Source organism: Merops nubicus, unplaced genomic scaffold, assembly GCF_000691845.1.
Source record: "Merops nubicus isolate BGI_N331 unplaced genomic scaffold, ASM69184v1 scaffold9813, whole genome shotgun sequence".
Taxonomy (NCBI): Eukaryota; Metazoa; Chordata; class Aves; order Coraciiformes; family Meropidae; genus Merops; species Merops nubicus.
In genome coordinates, this window is record NW_008600948.1 from 14789 (window position 1) to 33254 (window position 18466).

At 42.1% G+C, this 18466-nt stretch overlaps 1 protein-coding gene across 1 annotated transcript in view; it reads left to right on the plus strand.

Annotated features, from left to right (window-relative positions):
- LOC103770566 (uncharacterized protein KIAA1751 homolog) overlaps positions 1 to 18079 on the plus strand; it is a gene marked incomplete at both ends in the record, with an annotated part of 32196 nt that extends 14117 nt beyond the window's left edge. The window contains 15 exons of the mRNA XM_008937830.1: positions 605 to 671; positions 1059 to 1148; positions 2235 to 2408; positions 2925 to 3081; positions 4357 to 4469; positions 5185 to 5307; positions 6419 to 6540; positions 10116 to 10244; positions 12752 to 12839; positions 13382 to 13555; positions 14633 to 14766; positions 15387 to 15663; positions 16144 to 16251; positions 16915 to 17069; positions 17945 to 18079. Of these exons, the coding sequence (XP_008936078.1) occupies positions 605 to 671; positions 1059 to 1148; positions 2235 to 2408; positions 2925 to 3081; positions 4357 to 4469; positions 5185 to 5307; positions 6419 to 6540; positions 10116 to 10244; positions 12752 to 12839; positions 13382 to 13555; positions 14633 to 14766; positions 15387 to 15663; positions 16144 to 16251; positions 16915 to 17069; positions 17945 to 18079 (2046 nt within the window). The remainder of the gene's footprint in view (positions 1 to 604; positions 672 to 1058; positions 1149 to 2234; positions 2409 to 2924; positions 3082 to 4356; positions 4470 to 5184; positions 5308 to 6418; positions 6541 to 10115; positions 10245 to 12751; positions 12840 to 13381; positions 13556 to 14632; positions 14767 to 15386; positions 15664 to 16143; positions 16252 to 16914; positions 17070 to 17944) is intronic.
- Between the last annotated feature and the right edge of the window lie 387 nt (positions 18080 to 18466).

The window sequence follows — 18466 nt, forward strand, 5'->3', positions numbered from 1 at the left end:
GCATTCCTGTGGCTAACAGCAGTTAGGTATCTGTTTTGTCTGGCATCCTTCCTGGGTCTGTTGGGCAGAGCAGGTCTCCAGCAGTGCCATAATACTTTCACCTGCAGTGCAGCTGGGAGACTTCCTCCCGTGGCACTGGAATGAGCAGCAGTTTCTAGTCAAGATCATTTTGATAGTTTGCAGAAAACAGCACATTCTGTAATCCTTGGCAGCTCCCTTTTTTGTTTGTTTATTTTCCCTCTGTTTGTTCCCTGTTCTGCCAGGGGAGATGTTACAGAGCAACACTCTATTCTTGATCATATTATTGAACCTCAGCTTCACTTCTTTGGCTACAGTCTTTGTAGCATGAAGGCAACAATTCTTGCCTTTTAAAACTCCTCTAAGACTTCCTGAGTAACACCTCGATAAAGAACCAGCCTTTGCAGCTCTACAGTTGCAGCAGGGTTCTGTAGCTTTTCATTCATCTGCCACTCATTCTGACTTCCCTAAGTAATCCAAATAAAGAAAAATAATGAATAAATCTGTCATTGTTACCAGACTAGGAGCTGGCCGTTTCCTACATGGCTTTAATCTGGAGCTTTATGTTAATGTTTTATTTCCATAGTTTTGACCCACCTGGCAAAATTTATGCTGGAATGTCCTGTGAATTTGTGGTAACATTTAAGCCAATGGTAAGTGCACCTTTGTGCTGAGTTACTCAGTGAGAACCCTGGTATGATCCACTGGTCTGATTAGAAACATCAGTAATTTCTTAACTGTTAACAAGGACAAGTCTACCTTCCTAGCAAGGCACTGTTGTGCTTGGGCCATGGGGTGTGTGTTCAAGCTCTGTTAAGTTGTAATGAGGCACGTTTTAGAAGAGTGCTGCCTCTAGGTATGCTTGGAGCATGTTTTGAAACCTGTGCCAAACAAAAAGGTTTATACTGTTCTACAGTGGAAATGTGGGATCTGTGGAGATATGTTTTCATGTTACTCAAAGAGTGAGTGGAAATATTTTTCATCAGACTACACAGGCAAAGTCTTTGCAGATTACTTGGGATTTTTTTGTTGTTTTCCAGATAAATGAAACTCTGGAAGGAGAAGTCATGTTTATGGCACAGACAGGTTCTTTCTCTGTTCCATTGAAATGTACAGCCAAGAGGTGCATTGTAAGTGAGTTTTTAACATATGCTCAGAGCCAGTGTAACAACAGTAACAGAAAATGTGAGAGAGCATTGTAGAAAATATTTAGCAAGAAGTATTTACATGCCTTTCTTTTTTCCTTTTTAAATGGAGAGTCTCTTTGCAGAAGGTGATTAATTCCTTAACTTCCCTTATTAGAGTAATACAAAATTATCTTAATGGATTTACTTAACCATGAACTCCAACTTCAGGGTGGAATTAACTGAAGTAGGAAGCTAGAATGATATTGCATTGACATTGCATCCTTATATCTGACTGTGTGTATAGGACTCTGGATGGTTTTCAGTTAAAAGACCTTGAAGGTGAGAATGCACAATGCAGCAGGAAGCCAGCACATTAATCTTTGTTCAGAGTAGTTTTCTTCACCTAGAGAATTCACATTTCATTGTGTGCTAATTGCACATAAGAACTCCTGTTCTTTACCCTCTGAAAGTGGGAAGAGTTCATCTGTAAGCAGGATAGGAGTAAGCAGCCAAGTTCTCTGTAGCTTTGTGGTGTTTGAACTGGAATTACAAGCCTTTTGTTATCGTATATCCAGTTACCAAGTAATAAAAAATTCTATATGAAGTAGTGTATTACTTTTTAAACTGGTTGTAAACCATGACAGCTCAAAGAAACAAGACAGGGTACGTTACAGCCTGAGGGGCAGTGACTATATGATGTTAAATGCTGCTTGCTTCTTAGCCTCATGCTAATAAAACCATTTCTCTGGAACTCAAGAGTACCAGTGTTGAGCTGGTATGTAAATATTGCCTACTTCCAGGGTAACTGCCTGAAGACTTAAGCAAGCTGCTACTATGAACAGAATTTAACCTGATTTTTCCTTTGTCATACAGTGGACTGAAATGGAAGTGGCTCAGTTTAACAAGACTTTGTTTTAATGAGTTGGCTTCTACAAAAAGGCAGAAGGATACCCATGGTTCATGTTATTTGATACTGTCTTTGAAATGATAATAAGAACTTTAAAGTCTTATTCTTGAAAAGGTGGATGCTCATTTAATTGACATTACTGACTATCTGGGACAGTAGTAATTAATGGTTTATCTTCACAGCTGGCACTAGATAAAGAGCTCATTGACTTTGGCAGCCATGTGGTGGGAGAGACAATTTCACGGACCATCAACCTGACAAACAGTGGAGCTCTGGGAACAAGATTCAAAGTTCAGACGTCAGCAGGTGACAGTAGGACATGCAGAGCAACAGCAAAATCTTCTCCTGGAAGGATGGTAGGTTCAAAAGCACTTCCCTAAATTCACAGAAACGTTCTGCTTTGCAAAGTCTGGTAGAATCATACAGAACCATAGAACAGCTCTGGTTGGAAGGGACTTCAGAAGATCAATTAGTGAAATAAAACTGTCTGTGCTTTTCCTTCTGCATTCTATCATTTGTAGGTGTGTAATTAACAGAAGTCTAGTTTTTGCAAACTTTGTTTTGACACAGATCTGCCTGTGTTTCCACTAGGAAAATGTTAGTTCTATAAATTGGGAAATAACTGACTCTATATTGTATTGCTCCCGTTCTAGGATTTACCTCTTTTGGGCAGGCAGCACAAATCAAATCTGCTCATTGATAAAGGTCTAGTAGAATGTGCAGTTTTTAGAAAGCCCAGCACATATTTCCATTTATAACATGGAGCAGTTGCAGGAAAGCACAAGTCTGATTTGCAACTGCTTGACCAAATTTGAGCAGGTGCAGCTAGCTGAATGTACAGTAGAAAGTGTTTTGTCTGTATTTTCCAATAGGTTACTGGAGATGTCCCTGGGAAGGAAGCCAGCAGTAGTGCTGTGGCAGCCGTGGTTGAGAAGGAGATCTGGCCTGCCCCTGAGGAAGAAGTGACCCACTGCCTGGGGCAGGTGGAGCAGCAGAGGCCTGAGACTAGCCCGAGCAGCAGTGCCAGAGGTGAGGGGCCTGGCTCAGAAATTGGCAGTGCAGCTTCCTGGGCCAAGCACTGTCCATTTGTAGAGTTTCCTGCCATGAAGTGTGGAACTCAGTTTGCAAAGTTACGCAGTAAATTACTACTAGAGTGATGAACTACTTAATGTTACATTTCTGTGTATCCTGTCTTCCAAAGAATGACTAAAAATAATGTGCTGACACCATTACATCAAAAGCAGCAGAGAATTTCACTTCTCATTAGTGATCAACAATTCAGTCAGAGAATACAGAAACCAGCTAGCTTACAGAAACTGCAGAATTGTTATCATTCCTGTCTCGGCAACTGAATACCCACTTCTTAGAATAGAAATCCACATGACAGGTTTATTTTTATAGTCTGTAATTCTAGGAACAAGGAAGCAGAAAGATGAACCTCCTCAGACATTTTGCATCTCGTTCCTGGTGTTTACTATGTGCTTTGTAAAGTCCAGTCTTGTAGAAGAAAGACTTTCTTGATTTCTTTATCGTCTGTATTCTTGAACATTTCTTCTGGGTATTGATCATTCCAATTGCAGGAAACTGAAAGTACCATGAGTAGGTTGTGGGTGGTTTTTCTTTTTAAATCTGGGATCTATGTTGTGAAGTGGAATGGTTCCATAAATCATGGTAGCTGTCTCCACAGAACACATACCTTTAAAGCTGTTTTCAGAGCTTAGAAAAAAAATATTCCCATTGCTTTGGCACATGAACACCTTCTCCTGGCTAACATTGCCACTTGAGTCCTGCCATGCAGTCCAGAGTTCACTTCATCTCTCTCACAATGCATTAGTGTGAGGCACTTTGAAGCCCTAGTGGAAGACTTTTTAATTAAAAGGTGCTTATTATTCCAGTTGTTTTGAAAATCAAGTGAAGCTTCACTTCCCCTTGCTGTGCAGGTCCTCCTGACTGCGTTACTTTGTCCCACTGAAGCTGTTCTTCAAGCTCAGTTCATGCTTCCAGCTGAACGTGCATCCCTGGTGTAACAGGCCCTGCCATGTGCTTTGTCCAAAAAACACTGTCATTCTGCAGGGGGAGGCTCAGGTGCCCACGGGAGGCCTCTGGACTGGGGCAAAGGTGGTGTATGGCCAGACAGAAATTCCCTTTGTTCCCCACCACTGGTGTGTGTTGTTGGCTCTGCAGTGTTGTCCCACATCAATGTACTCATGCCCTGTCTGCCATTTCTGTTGAGTGAATAGATGTGCACGTCCAGCATTCTGTAGGGTTTTGTTTGTGGATTGTTGTTTTTTTTTTTTTCCACAGAACAACTTGGTCAAGATGTACTAAGTGCCAGATCAGATCCAGAGACAGACAATGCCCTTAATTTAGTGGGACTTCCTCCTGAAGAAACACCAGTGGAAATTATGCTTGGAAAGGTAATGAATATCAGGAGATGTCTCTAGGCTAGGCCTACATCAGATAAATTCTTTAGACTCTGGTGGGAACTGCTGAAGTACATGATCAGTGTCAATCCCACTGCACTTCACTGTATCACAGTTAATTCTTAATTATTTTTTTCTACTGCATTGTTCTGTGGTTATACAAAGTCTAGTGACAACACAAAAGATGGGGCAGGAAGAATGGCTGGGAAATGTTGTACTGACCTGGATTTTTAAGCTGGCTTATGAGGGTGGAGATGCCAGTTCCTCCTGGCATTCATGGCCTCCATGTGTGCATGCAGAAGCAAGTGGGCTTAATGCTGCAGTCAGTGGAGCAGATCTTGGAACAGTGGCACAGGACAGCTGTGTGGTTAGACACAGCTTCTCCAGTGTAGGGTGGAAACACTTGGGTAAAAACCACATTATCCTGCTGTCACAGAGTTCTTTCCTGAAAGGAGATGCTCAGTATGGTTCTGACCATGCCTGGCTGTGAAACCATGGGTCATGGCCAATCCCTTCCTCTCAATAAACCTCCTAGGGAGCTACTGATACTGATTTTTCTCTTGCACAGTGTGTTCAATCTCATTACAAACGAGGTGTAGAAGAGGGTTTGTATAGTATGAGTGTGCACTGCTGCTTCAGTTCAATACCACTTATAACTGACTGCAGTAATACAGTCGTTTTCATTAAAAACTTGTTACTTCTTGTTTAGGTGACTGAAGGTGAAATTGGGCCCTTCAGCTCAGTCAAACTGCAGGTTCTGTTTGTCCCCACTGTCCCTGGGGATGTGCGGGCAGAGTTTGTGATCGTCTTTGACAACTCAGACTGCAAACCAGTGAGTGATTTTGCACAAGACTTGCTTCAAAACACTGTAGAAAAACATTTTTAAGTCTTTCTACTTCTGCTCCTCCCAAGAATTAGAAGAGCTTAGAATCCTATATTGGAAACAGGAGGAGGTGGTGAAGGACAGAGATGTTTGTGAACAGTATAAGAAATACAGTGAGGTGCCATGTGATTGTGTTACGTAGTTTGAGGGGAGGTGACTCTGTAAATCATGGCCCTTATTTCTGATGCAGTACAGTTATTAAACCTGCAAATTATCTTAAATTTCTATGGAAATAATCCTGATATTACCACTTTATCAGACATCGTGCTGGAAAACCTTTAATGTCCTGGAAACAAATAGCAGAGTATTCTCCTCTATTCCAACCTATGTAGTTTATTTTTTTCCTGATGCATCAGAACTGGAATTATTTAACATGCAGTAGTGAAACTGATGTGTGAAAGCTGGAAGAGACGACGACTTCAGTTACCACTTCAGCATACTTTGATTCTACACTGCATTGGAAGCCAAATTCTGCCTGGGAACAGTTCACAGTAGCTTGCCAAAAAAAATAAAGAAAAACTTCCAAGCAGCTCAGTAGGCCAATCTTGGCTCTACCCGAGGTCTACAGATGGAGGAGTCTACAGAAGGAGCTGCAGGTGCCTGCTGAAGGCTCCTGTGGGCACCATCTTTCAGAAGCATTTTATCCAGGTGGAGCTGTGTGGTCACTGATGTCACACCTAAGGTCATTAGAGGCTGTCCAGCACTGTGCTGCCTTCACTGTATTTCTGTGCTGGCTAAACAAGCTGCAGTCTCTTGAGTTTCTGAATTAGGGTACTTGAAATATTTCCTTTCAATACCATGGGCAGCACTCTTCCTTCAGGTTCTCTGTCAAAGAAGCCAAACCAAAGTATAATTCTTTTTGCTGGGACACTGTAACATCTAGGTTTGATTTTACAAATTATTTTCATGGTTTTGGCTAATTAAAGAACCTGTTGCCATATGAATAATAAAATATTCTGCTGTAGTTTATAGCAGAAATTGTTGCTAGATGTCTTTGCTAGTGTAGATCAGTAAGCACTGGAGCCTGGCATGGCTGCAGCTGTGGTGTCTGTGCTGACAGCTGTGCTTCAGTGCCATTGGAGCTGCTCTGGACGTGCCCATTTGGGTGCCCAGGCCCAGCCTGGACCTGAGGATCTGTGTGTACGAGCGGCTGTACCAGGAGCGCGTGGTCGTCCAGAGCAGGTGAGCTCCCTGTCCACTCCCAGCTGCCCTCTGCAGCTCTCTCAGATCACTGGGGGATGCCTTGGGATTGCATTGTGCCAGACCCCTCTTGTCATCCTAGGGAGCTGAGGAACACTTTGGGTCTCCCCTTGGCATTGCAGGAGGACATCCTGATTACCAGCCCTCTGAGCCACTGCTGTGGAACTGGGACTTGGGCATCCTGCTGTCCCAGGCTCCCAAGGGCAGCCGTGGCTGTGAAGTACCTGGGTTTGTCCTTCCTTCCTACAGGATCCCCTCTGTTGTGCCTCTTCTGTGGTATAACTGTAGGGTCCCCAGGGAATAGCAGCCCCAGGGAGTTTCATCCTGTGGAGTTTGCACACCAACCATTGGGAAGTTAAGTGTGTCTAAAACCAAGTGCATGCTGGGTGTAATTGATTCAGCCAGGAAATTTTATGTAAGAATTGTTATTTCTCAACTGTTTTAATTGAAGTTCATGGCAGACTTATGATCTGGACAGCAGCCTCAAGCCAACTGTTCTTCACTGAGGAGGTCAATCACTGCTCTTTCCAGGCTTGGGGTGCAATGCTGCATAAATCATGTCAGTCCTTTTGCATTTACTCCAAAATGGGAAGGGTGCAGCATTTCCCAGCCTGTACAGTGGTGCACTGGAGTGACAGGCACCTTGGAAGTACATGGGAAGTGGCCAAACAGCACTTGACAGGAGAAGGAGAACCCAGGGATGCCTGTGTTCCACACCAGGAGTGTGGCAAGACCAGCTGTGTTTGCAGTGATGTACAGATAAGATTTCAGTGTTCTGACTCCAAGAGATTTTCATGCTGTCAGAGTGGGTACATGAACTTTTACTCTCTTCATTGTCTTTGAATTCTGGGTGTCTTCCTTCTGCCTGATGCAGTCACTGTTGAATGCTTATTTTAACAATTTGCATTTCTTAGATCCTATTTAAATAGGATTGGGATGGGTTTGTGGGAGGGTGGGGGAGAGAGTGGTGCTGTAGAAGGCATCCATCCTAAACCTCTTACCAGCATTACAGGCTGCAGAGATTCTTCACAGTTGGAAAGAAATGAGTAAAGCTGTTATCTCAGAAATTCAGCTTACAGATATGACAGGCACAGGTTATGTAAGTGATTTTACTTGGTCTAGATAACCCAGGGATAAAAGTTACAAGTATAGAAGCAGAATAACTCTCCTAAGGAAAACTTAAGATTTCAAGGGGATTCCAAAGATAGAAGCCATCAAATTGCATAGGGCAAAACTCAGAGAAGAACTCTGCTGATCCTTTACCAAATTTCACTAAATTAAGAGCACTTAATAAGGAGTGTGCTGTCCTTAGTACTCTGGCAAATCAAGTCTTTGATTTATCACTCAGTTCTCCATAGCCTGGAAGTATTTCATGTGCAGGAATATGATGCCTCAGCTTGTTATCCCATGAAAGCAGATGGATGTCATGGATCTGGTGTGGTGCAGAGGTTTCTTCCACTAGTAGCTATTGGAATTCTTCTGTAGCATGCATCAGAAAGAGGATTCCTCTTTGTTACATGGTACATGTCAAACCACTTCTCAAACAAAATGATTTTAAACTCCTGAAAATAGCTCTAAATTACTATGAGTCAAGAAGAATTTATGTTAGACTAGGAAGTAGCTATTTTTTAACTGCAGTAGTGAACCACTGGGGAAAGGCCATCTTGCTGAGGTCTGCCTCAGCCCAGTTGAAAAAACTGCTTGTCTAACAGCTGCTGAAATGCCTCAGCTAAGTGAGAACTCAAGTTCAGGTCCAGTAAATGTGAAATTGTATGAGAATAACTTCTAGAACACAGAATCTTTTAATTAAATGTGAGTTAGATACTTAATCCTGCTATTTTGGAATATTCTTGCACATTTCTAATCTCTAACTAGCTGTAGGGGAAAAAAAAAAAAAAAAAACCCAAAACTTGTTACAAGAGAATTCTTTAGGTTTTGGGGGGCAAAGTCTGACCCAGCCCAGAGGGAGATGGTGTGTTGGAGTGGCCAAATTCATTCACATCACTGCCTGTACACACCATTGAGAGCAGCAGTGGGAAGAACTTGCCTGCACCTCAGTGCTGTCCAGTCTGTCTCTAGCCCATAGCCTAAGTAGAAGATGAAGTTTTGAAGTCCAGTTGCTCTGGCACTTGCTCCCCAGCGAGCTCTGTAGAGTTGTGCAATGTTAGCTGCTACTGGTTTGGGTGTGTTTGGTGTTTTTCAGGTCACACAGAACAGGGCAATCAGGAAGCATAAATAAGCAGCGTGAAGGGTGGAAGTGTCTTATCAGAGACCTGTCCACTATAAATCACTTTGAAAAGTGAATTCTTTGGCAGGTTATAATCTGTGGTGATTTAATGAAGTAGTACCTAGTTCTCTTAGAGTGTCAACAGTCAGAAATCATTCCAGGCTCCCAGTGCCACATGCTGTAGCCATTGATTTAGAGCAGACCATCTGGACTGACAGCTTGTGAACCAGTCCAAGAGAAGGAAAATGACAAGCTGAAATATTAGTAAATTGCTTGGCAATTTTGCACTTGGGCATAAAATTCCAAAGCAGGGTATAGTCTGTGGCTGTCACTGCATTATAATGCAGCCAGAATCCAGTAAGCAGGGAGATGTTTCCTCACGTCCCCTACGTAACTCACAGGGCAAAGTGATGGCACGTTTCAGCAGAGGAACTGGCAGCACCAGCTCAGCCACACGGTGACTTCTAGCCCTGTAGAATCCCTGCTGCTGGAGGAGTTACAAGGGATCTGTGAATTCACATCTATCTAAAAAGTCACTGCAATTTTGGGGAGAAAACCGAAATGCAGCAGCACTCCCAGTGCTTTTCTGGCATAAGACAGCCCCCTCTGAGTTTGGGGGTTTCCTACCTGTACAGGCTTAATTTTTGGTATTGGAGGTTGATGTTTTAGGTGTACAATGCTCTTTCAGGTGTTTTTTATTTTTCTGACTACAGGCTGGACCATTAAGTGCTTGTTGGCCACTTAAGCAGCATCTGGACATCCTTGGCCCCACTTAGGGGTCACTGGTCTTCCCTTTTCTGTTTCTCAGACAGAATAACTGATTTTTTTTGTTGCATCACACCCAGCACCAATTGTTAGCTAACCTAGAACCAGCCTTGCACAGAGACAGCTCCTTCTCCATCGTGAGTGGGCTCTGTCAGGGCTGTCAAACACCACCCGAGCCACTCCTATTGAGTCAGACAGAGGGAATCTGTTAGCTGCTATTTGACAAGAATTTGGCTTTGACTTTCCCCTGCAATAACCTACCACTGTGCTGCACTTCAATAGTTATGTTCTACTAAGTTGTGTAATTTGCTTGAAATAGAGCTGGGTTTACTTAATCTTAACATTATAACAATAACAAAACCTTGTTTTCTATATTGAAAAGAGAACACAACTGTGTGATTTTGCTGTAGCAGCTTTACATGCTCATAATTTTCAAAGGAAGCTTGGAATTGTTGTAATCATAAGATAGAGCAGAGGTTCAGGGGTGGGGACACCAAACTCCAAGAGCAAATGCTGCTGAGGTGGCAGCCTCAGAGCCACTTGAGCATGTCTGATCTGTTCACAGAGCAAAAGCCCCACTGCGTTTGAAGTTTGAAGTATGCAAAGAATTGAGGAAGCACATGGAGCTGCTTCCCAGAACAGGCTGCATTCAAGCTCAGTCATCCTTCAGTGTGCAGCTGAGGTTTCTGCCCAGGTAACGTAACAACACTCATCTCTTCAGTATCTTTTTAGTATTTAAGATGGTGTCTGTAGGAGGCTATCAGAGGAAAACCTGAGCAGGTCAGAGCTTCTAATTCCTGACAGTGTAGCAGGCTGGACTTCACGCTGCTGGTGGCAATGCAGGATGAGTCTCCCCCTCTCTTCCCCATAAAAGCTGCCAGATGCTCAAGGAGGAAATGAACTTGGATCACATACCTGTGAGGAAATGCTTGTCCTGTGGTGACAGCAGCAGGGTGAAAGTCCTGGCAGTTGCATTCCTGGTAGGATGCTCCCATTTCTGTGGGGAAGCTATTCTTATACAAGAGAGAGGTTCTCTAGGCAGGTGGCTACTTCATGGATCACTGATCAAATAAATTCTGGACAAGAACTCCTGTGCTTGCTAATTAAGGTAAGAATGGTTGGGTTTCCTGTTCATATCTCTCCTGCCCGTGTACATTTTTCTCCAAAATATGAATGTATAGGTCCTTAATTTCATGTGGTGTCTTATAGAACATCTTCTAAGATGCTAAAGCCTCACCCCAGAGAGCTTCCCTTTTCCATTTCATGATAGATCTACCTATACAAACGTAACTTGGTTACAGAGAAAACAGAATTCTGTCTTCTAAAAATTTAAATTCATGAGCTCTTGTTGACCACTGCTAATTTTTACCTCATTTTTGACATCCTAAAAAAATTGAACAGGGTGTCTCTTTTCAAATACAAAATAAAACTAGACTTTAATAAAATAAAAATAAGGCTTGAATTCTGGTGTACAGCCAAATACTTCAGCAGCTTCTGCCTTGATTGCTGCTGCAGACCTGCTGCTTTTTTGGTCTAGGTTCTCTGCTCCCCTGATGTAAGTGTGTCTGGATTTTAACTGATGTGCTCAGCATCTCTGCATCCCAGACTGAGTCTAATCACCAACAGCAGAACTTCCACCAGGTTAATATTCACAGGACTGAAAGTATTTACAGTGCTTCCAACATCTCAAATCCTATCAGATTACAACAGTAACTGTTATGACATTTTCCAGTTCCTAAACTTCAGATGTTGTAAAGCACTGTTACACTTAGTGGGTAGAAGCATAGCTTGGATTTAGGGCATTAATCTTCCTTTGAAAAAGGAGGAAGCTTCAGAAAGGAGACTTGATGAGATTAAGGCACTTCTGACACAAAGTAAGTATCTGGCTGTTGCAGTTTACAGATCAGATGTAAAGACCTGATGAGCTTGCTGCAGGCTGGAGTACTGCACCAGTGACACACTTCTGTAAATGCTGCCTCCCAGACTTGCTGTGGCAAGCTGTGTCAGTAGAATAGCTGTGTGAAAAACCACACAGCAGTGAAGAGAACCCCTCATTCAGCAATGCTGAGTGAACAGATAGAGGACTGAGGGCTTGGGAAGTTCTCCCAAGTGTTCTGAGCACACCAAAATGCTTGGTCAGATGTTGCAGTACTCATAACTTTCTGAGTGTTTCTTCTGTTTATTTGCAGGCAAATTCTCTCATCTGCTGACTTTCAGAATTCCCAAATACCACATCTTTAAGTTTTTTCTCCATTTGGAGCTACTCCTGCAGAGGCTAGCAACCTAAATCTGATTTCTCTTTTTTGCTTCCTTTTAATTGCTTTTAAGCATGAACATGCCACTTTCAGAGAGCTCTCTGAAGGATTTCAGTATCTTGTCCCCAAGGCATAACAGCTGATTTAGAGTCCACCACTGTCTATGTACAGTGAGAGGGCTTTTTACCCCCTCTGGATTATTTCATGCTATACTAATGTCCTGTGACAAAGGAAAGCTGATACTTTATTCCTGCCTTGTCTTGACCTCCATTCTTATCTTTAAACAAGTCAACAATACCTTTGAAGATCACCTTCTAAAGTCACATCTCAGACTTGCAGCATAAGAGCCAGCAAGATTTCAGATCACCATGGTGACTGAGAGGCTGCTATATTGGTTAACTCTTCTCTAACAATGCATTTAAAAGCTACATGTAATTCCAGTAGTAGTAGTAGGAACAGTATTGCTGTGGAGACCTAATAACAGGAGCCCATTTGCTCTGGTGCTGTAAGACTCTATAAATAGACCAGCAGAGCTAAAAATGGTGCAGCTTTTGTATTGTCCTGGCTCGAAGCTCTGAAATTGAGCTTATGGTACCAAGATGCTTCAGCTACAGAAACTGTATTTGTTATAAATTACTAACCTGGTATCTAACCAGGTGCTGCTGGTCTCCCAGCTTTGTCTCTCTTCATGTCTCTGCTTTGTGGTGCAGTTGGTTCTGCCTGGGGCTGGCTGGTGGTCAGCTACCAGCAGGGTCCAAGGGAAGAGTGGCCCAGGTGGGGCTGTGCTGTGGCTGCAGCAGGGGAGCAGGAGGCTTGTGCTCTAAAGCCAGTTCTAAGCTGTTCAGGATTTTAGATGACTGAGTTGTTCACAGAGGTCTGTGTTTTCCCTGGACTAGAAACCAGTCAAAATATTTTAATGGAACTGAATGTACTCTTTGATTTTTAGGCAATCTCTTCCTGAAGATGCAGGGAGCTACTTTAATGAAGAGACGAGAGTTCTGGAAGTTCCAGTGACAATACTGATTGTGGATAAGGTCAATGATTTTCATGCTGGTTATCAGATTGATGATGGATATAAATTATTTTAGGAAATGTTCACTTAATTGTAGTTGAAGGCCTATGATAATAGGAAAAGGTGCTTCAAGTGATAACACAGATTGGGTAGTTTATTCTTGTGTGTTCACAACACAAAGTTAAATCTTTGCTAGCTAGTGCTCCTCTGCTCCCTAGTCACTTTGTACCAGAGTTATCAGATACCATAGCACAATCTTTCCATCCTGATCTGTACTGCAGATGTAACATATTCTTAGAGTTTACATCTCCTGGAGATGTAGGTGTGATTCCACTCCAGCATATGGAATTTGAGATACAGATATTACTTTTCTAAATTTTGTGTATGGAAGAGACATTTCCTGTGGCTTGGGTTTGGAGAACAATGAGGCTGAAGTTCAAGATAGATAGAATAAATAGAGTAGAATTTTTGCAGTTACCTTTTTGGGATAATATTTCACTTAAATCCTGTCTTTACAGTGCTACAGATGGAGATTTTTATCCTGTGCTTTTGTGTTTGTCTCAGGCTAAAAAAGTTAATTTTACTGTGCATGCAATTGTTACCACTTCTGATCTGGAGATCAGCCCAGCACACATTGACTTTGGATACTGCACCATCTATGAAGCTGTGCAGGCCAATGTCATGCTAACAAACAAATCCATCTTGCCACAGGAGTTTGGATTTGTGGGACTTCCAGAGGTATGTAGTTATCCCCCCACCCCATATTAAAATTTAATTAATACAAAGCCATGTATGAACGTGAGTGCAGATTAGTTTGTACTGGTTCTACTAACAGAATAGCACAGAATCCTTTCAGGCTCACAGGGCACTTACACTACCCAAAGCAGCAGGCTTAGGGCTGTTGCTGTGGCCTTGAGGCTGGGGGATATCCTGCACTTTGCTTCCAAAAGCCTCACCACTGGGTCTTTAAAGCCAGGTGGCCTCATCCCAGCTGCTTAGTGGGAATCCTCCCCTGAACCATGCCTAGGTATTTTTGACTGACTGTAGGTTGATGTGGAAGCTAAATTAATGCCAGGAGCTGCCAGTTTCCTCTGGGCTCAGCCTACTGAATTATCCTTTTTATGAAAAGCTGGCTGTTCAAGCTTCATAATAGCATGATGATCACAGGGTGAAATGGTTTGGCACACTGGAACTCAAGCTAGAGGAACCTGACATTTAGTCAGGCATTCTCCCTTTCTCTGCTGTTTTAGGGATTAAAATCAAGGAATTAGCTAAAAGAAATTGGTTTCTTCAGCATTGTTAAAGCTTTACTTCACAGCATGGCTTTCATGATTAGCTTAAAACATGATGGGAGACATGCTTGAATCATCATCACACACAAACCAATCTATTTTGTAGCTATTGAACTGATGCTGGTCACTGTGGTATCTGCACATCACACAGGAATCAGCTCACCAAAGACAGAGGGACTGTGTGGAGATTTGTATCACATTTCATTCAGTTGTCTATGAAGAATAAACATAATTAGAGAACGGTGATTACTCTAGATGGTAAGAAGCTGGAAAAGAGATTCTACTGAAGCCTGAGTTAATGGATTTTGTGCCTTTCAAGTTACTTTGAGATTACAAATCTGCACATCAGTCAGGCACTAGCCCCTATCTCAGATGAAGGCTTCTCACTAAGAGGTTTCTGTTTTCCTGACACGTCTACATATAAGAGGAAAATTTTCTTATCTTGCCAGTAATGCCCAGTAATTTGAGAATTTAACTAGTAATTTCTTATTTTACTAACAATTTTTATCCTGCCATTTTTAAGTTTGTTGAAATTCAGCCCAATGATGGACTTGGAATTCTCCTTCCCCTTGAAAGCCTGACATTGGACATAACCTTTAAAGCTACCAAGGCAAAAGAGTACAGCTTTGAACTAACCTGCAAATCAGAGATTAATAGGTATGTTAAACTCAGTGGTAGGTAACCTTGAAGTCTAAATGACACTCTAGTTCCACTGTTAAGCTAGTTCAGAATTGAAAATCCCTGCCTGCTTTAAGAGGTAAGGCTGGGATGAAAATGTGAGGCAGGTGGGAGTTCTAGAGTTGACAAGAGTTGCTCAAGGCCTGTTAGTCTCCTCCCTTTACACATCTGTCTTTTCTGAGGTGGCTTTTCCTATCCCACCTGAAATTTGTCCTCGGCACATATCCAAACTGCAGGTTTGCCCCAGGTTGTCTTAATCTGCCATGTTCCACTTGCTTTTTCAGCAGAATGACTGAAGTTGGGTTTTTTTCTTTTGTAAAAATGCCTCATACACTAAGCTAATGCTACTAAAATAATAATGGCATAAACTTTGATTTGACTGGATGTACTTGCAGAAGTTCACAGAGGAAGAATCCAAGCAGGGACTCTAGCCAATTGTGCATTAAAAATAGATAGTATTATTGTTCATCTTTAGGCAAAATTCCCATTGCAAGCTTGAAATTCTGCTTAAATAGGGACCACAGGATTAGTTCCTTATTTTCCGGGCTGATTAGGAGACTATTTTATGCTGAGACAATTTATCATGTGTTTATTTTTAGACAATTCAAGCTGTCATGCAGAGCAGTTGGAGTCCACCCACCTCTTGAATTGTCTCATTCCTTAGTTCAGTTTGCTGCAACAGCTTTAAATGATGTGTCTACAGCAAGACTGTATGTGATGAATCCCCATGTGAGTGTCAGCCACCTTACTCATGCTGCCCCGAGAATTGGCAGTGGGGAAGTTGCCCCTGTTGGGCCCACTTCGTTTGAATTCCACGTGCCAGCAGACTGCCCAGTGACAATTACACCTTCTGTTGGAACTGTGTTGCCTGGGAAGGTAAATCCACTTCAAACATCAAGTGCTCTGCCAAATCTTTTGATAATTTGCATCCCTGCAAATGCTGTCACTTGTAAATGAAAGCTCAAAATGTAGATTATATAGCTGGAATATTTTGTATTGCTGGAAATAATGTTTTAAATTAGGCATGTGGGGTTAACCACGAAATCTGGCTAATGCTTTATGGGAGCTTTTACCCAGACTGTTCTTTCTCTAGTGTTGTCATTGGGATTTACTTGAAGAATGTTTAAATAGCAAAAATACTGGCCATGAAAACCAGCTCACTGTAACATAATGGACTTCCAAAAAAGCTGCAGGTGACCTTAGCCTTAGGATCCTCGTATTCACTTGGAAAAAACTGCATTTTATTTGTTAATGTTTTTGCTGTCATGTACATGTGCTCCTCTTGAGCACTGGGGGTGTAACACATGCATAAGGACTGAATTTTGCCCATGGTTCTTGTCATGCTCTCACTCCCAGAAAAGCTTGATTCAAGTGTCCTTCAGACCAACTCTGTCAGATCAGCTAATCAGAGAAGAGGCAGTTCGGAGGCTTTCTGGAGCAGCTGCAACAGGGCCAGAAATACAAGTAAGGAATGCTGAGAACTAGCACGTGCTGCTGGTCGGTTCCTTCCAGATACTCATTTCTCTGGGTGGTATTTTTATCATAAAATTATTTGCCTATTAACAAAGCCCAAACTCATCATCCATGTAACACCTGCCTGTAAAGGAAAAGAGTATGACTCTATTGTTGCACTTAATGTGTAGTCTGTTACTGAGCAATAATTTACCTTCCTGATAACAATTTCAAAAGTATTCCTAGAGGAATTTCTTGAAAATGTTAAATGCAAGTGCTACTAAAAAGAAAAGGTCTCTACACTTGCAGATGTACAGCATACATGGGCTTTACATGCAATCCTGGGGGTAAGTTAAATTGTGTGAGCACTTATGGTTGTCTTTTATTATGAAATATGTAGGTAAAATTCCCATGAGAGACAGTCTTTTACTCCTCTGCTCCAATAGGGGAACCTGATTTTTTAAGCTAGGGCAAAATATGTCCATTTCAACTTAATTTTACATTTTTAGGAATGTATGAAGTAACCACTGTGTCTGTGGCTTGTTACCATAATCTCCCTGCTGTTACCTTGCTCCTCTGTCTCTTAGGGCCAGGGACTGTGTGTTTGTAAATAGGCCTGGACTGGATTGCCAGTGATCACCTCAGTGTGTGATGTCTCTGGGTGTGTATTTGCAGAAACTGAAGGAAGATGAAAAGAGAAAGGGGAAGAGATCAAGCATTTCCATTCCCAGACAGCAGTCTTCCAGGCAGCTTGTGAGGGATGGAGGCAGGAAACCCTCAACCTCCTGGAGTAGTTCTGAGCCACCAACGTTCAAAGAGCTAACCCCTGAGTGAGTCAGCAAGAGCACCTCGTACTGAGTCCACAGCGTTCTCTTTGGGTGCTGTAATAAACCTACAGAAACCTACAGGCAGACAGGCAGCCAAGCATAGAGAAGAAACAGCTTCAGCAGTGTTGCAAAGGCTGTTTCCAAAATTAGTGCTGCTTTTAAGCCACGCAGCTGTACCCTCTCATGTCAGGCAAAGAATCCCTTTATGCATCAGAGGGATTGAAGACTTCAAAGAATCCATCAGAAAGCACGAGATGTGGCTGTATGGGTAAATTTGGCTGAACCAACAAGGGTGTTATTTTCAAGAGCAACTAGAAGGCTGAACTTAGTTACTAAAAGAAACAACTAATATAGTTCTGAATAGGTCTGACAGAGCTGAATACGTTCAGCCCAGGTGGAAACCCTCTGATGGCCCATATCTGTGGGCTTGGGTTAATTTTTTAACTTTTTTTGAGGGCTTACATAGTCCATCATATCAGTCATGGTCATCTTCAGTGCTGGAAATGTAACAGTGTTGTAAAATGTATGTTTTAAATAGTCATTTTACAAATGTGTCCCTCAGTGAGAATTAACATTAACAGCATGTGCAATCTAGAAATTTGGACATTGAGGTGCAAAATCTGATGCTTGAGGTCCCTTGTTTAGCACATAATTCAACTTTTTGGAACCACACTTCTGCCTAATCTGAGGAATTTAGAAGTCATTGGAAGTAAATGCACACTGAAATGCCAGGCACATGGCTGTGTGAGACCTGAGACACCTCGTGTTCATTGCAATCCACTAATTATTTTTAAGTGCTTTCAGTACAGGTCATAAAAACAAGATTTATATTTAGCTCTCTCACTTAGTAAGACAATTCTTATTCCTGGATTTTCTAGCTCTGATGCTTACCTGGCAGCCCAGGCTTCCCTGATGAGGGATTTCAGTGGGAGGTTTGAAAGGTTCATCATACCATGCTTTGTTGCAAGCGGGCACATCGATGAAAAGAGAGGCTCTGAAACCCTAAGCTGCAGGTATTTGCAATTCATGAGAGAATTTGAGGGGGAAATGGTGGGCATGTTCTTTTATTCATCTGGAGAGGAAATTTGTTTTCTGATCTTAATTACTTCATAGGTCAGTGGTAGAAACTCATGCTTACAACCCACTAGTTGGATAAGAATCAAACTTGTGAATATCACAGCAGCTTAAAGAATAATTGTGGGAAAAATTTAAGGCAGATGTAGTTCCACTTTCTGCTTAGGTATACACAAAGTCAGCCACCAGAAACTAGCTATTGTCCTGTAATACCAATTTAATGGTATCCTGTGATGTGACTGAATAAGAACAGATTAGGTTTTGATTTTGTCTGATCCAAGAGCAAATATCTTTCACTGTCTCTCTAGCCCTTACAACACCCTGTA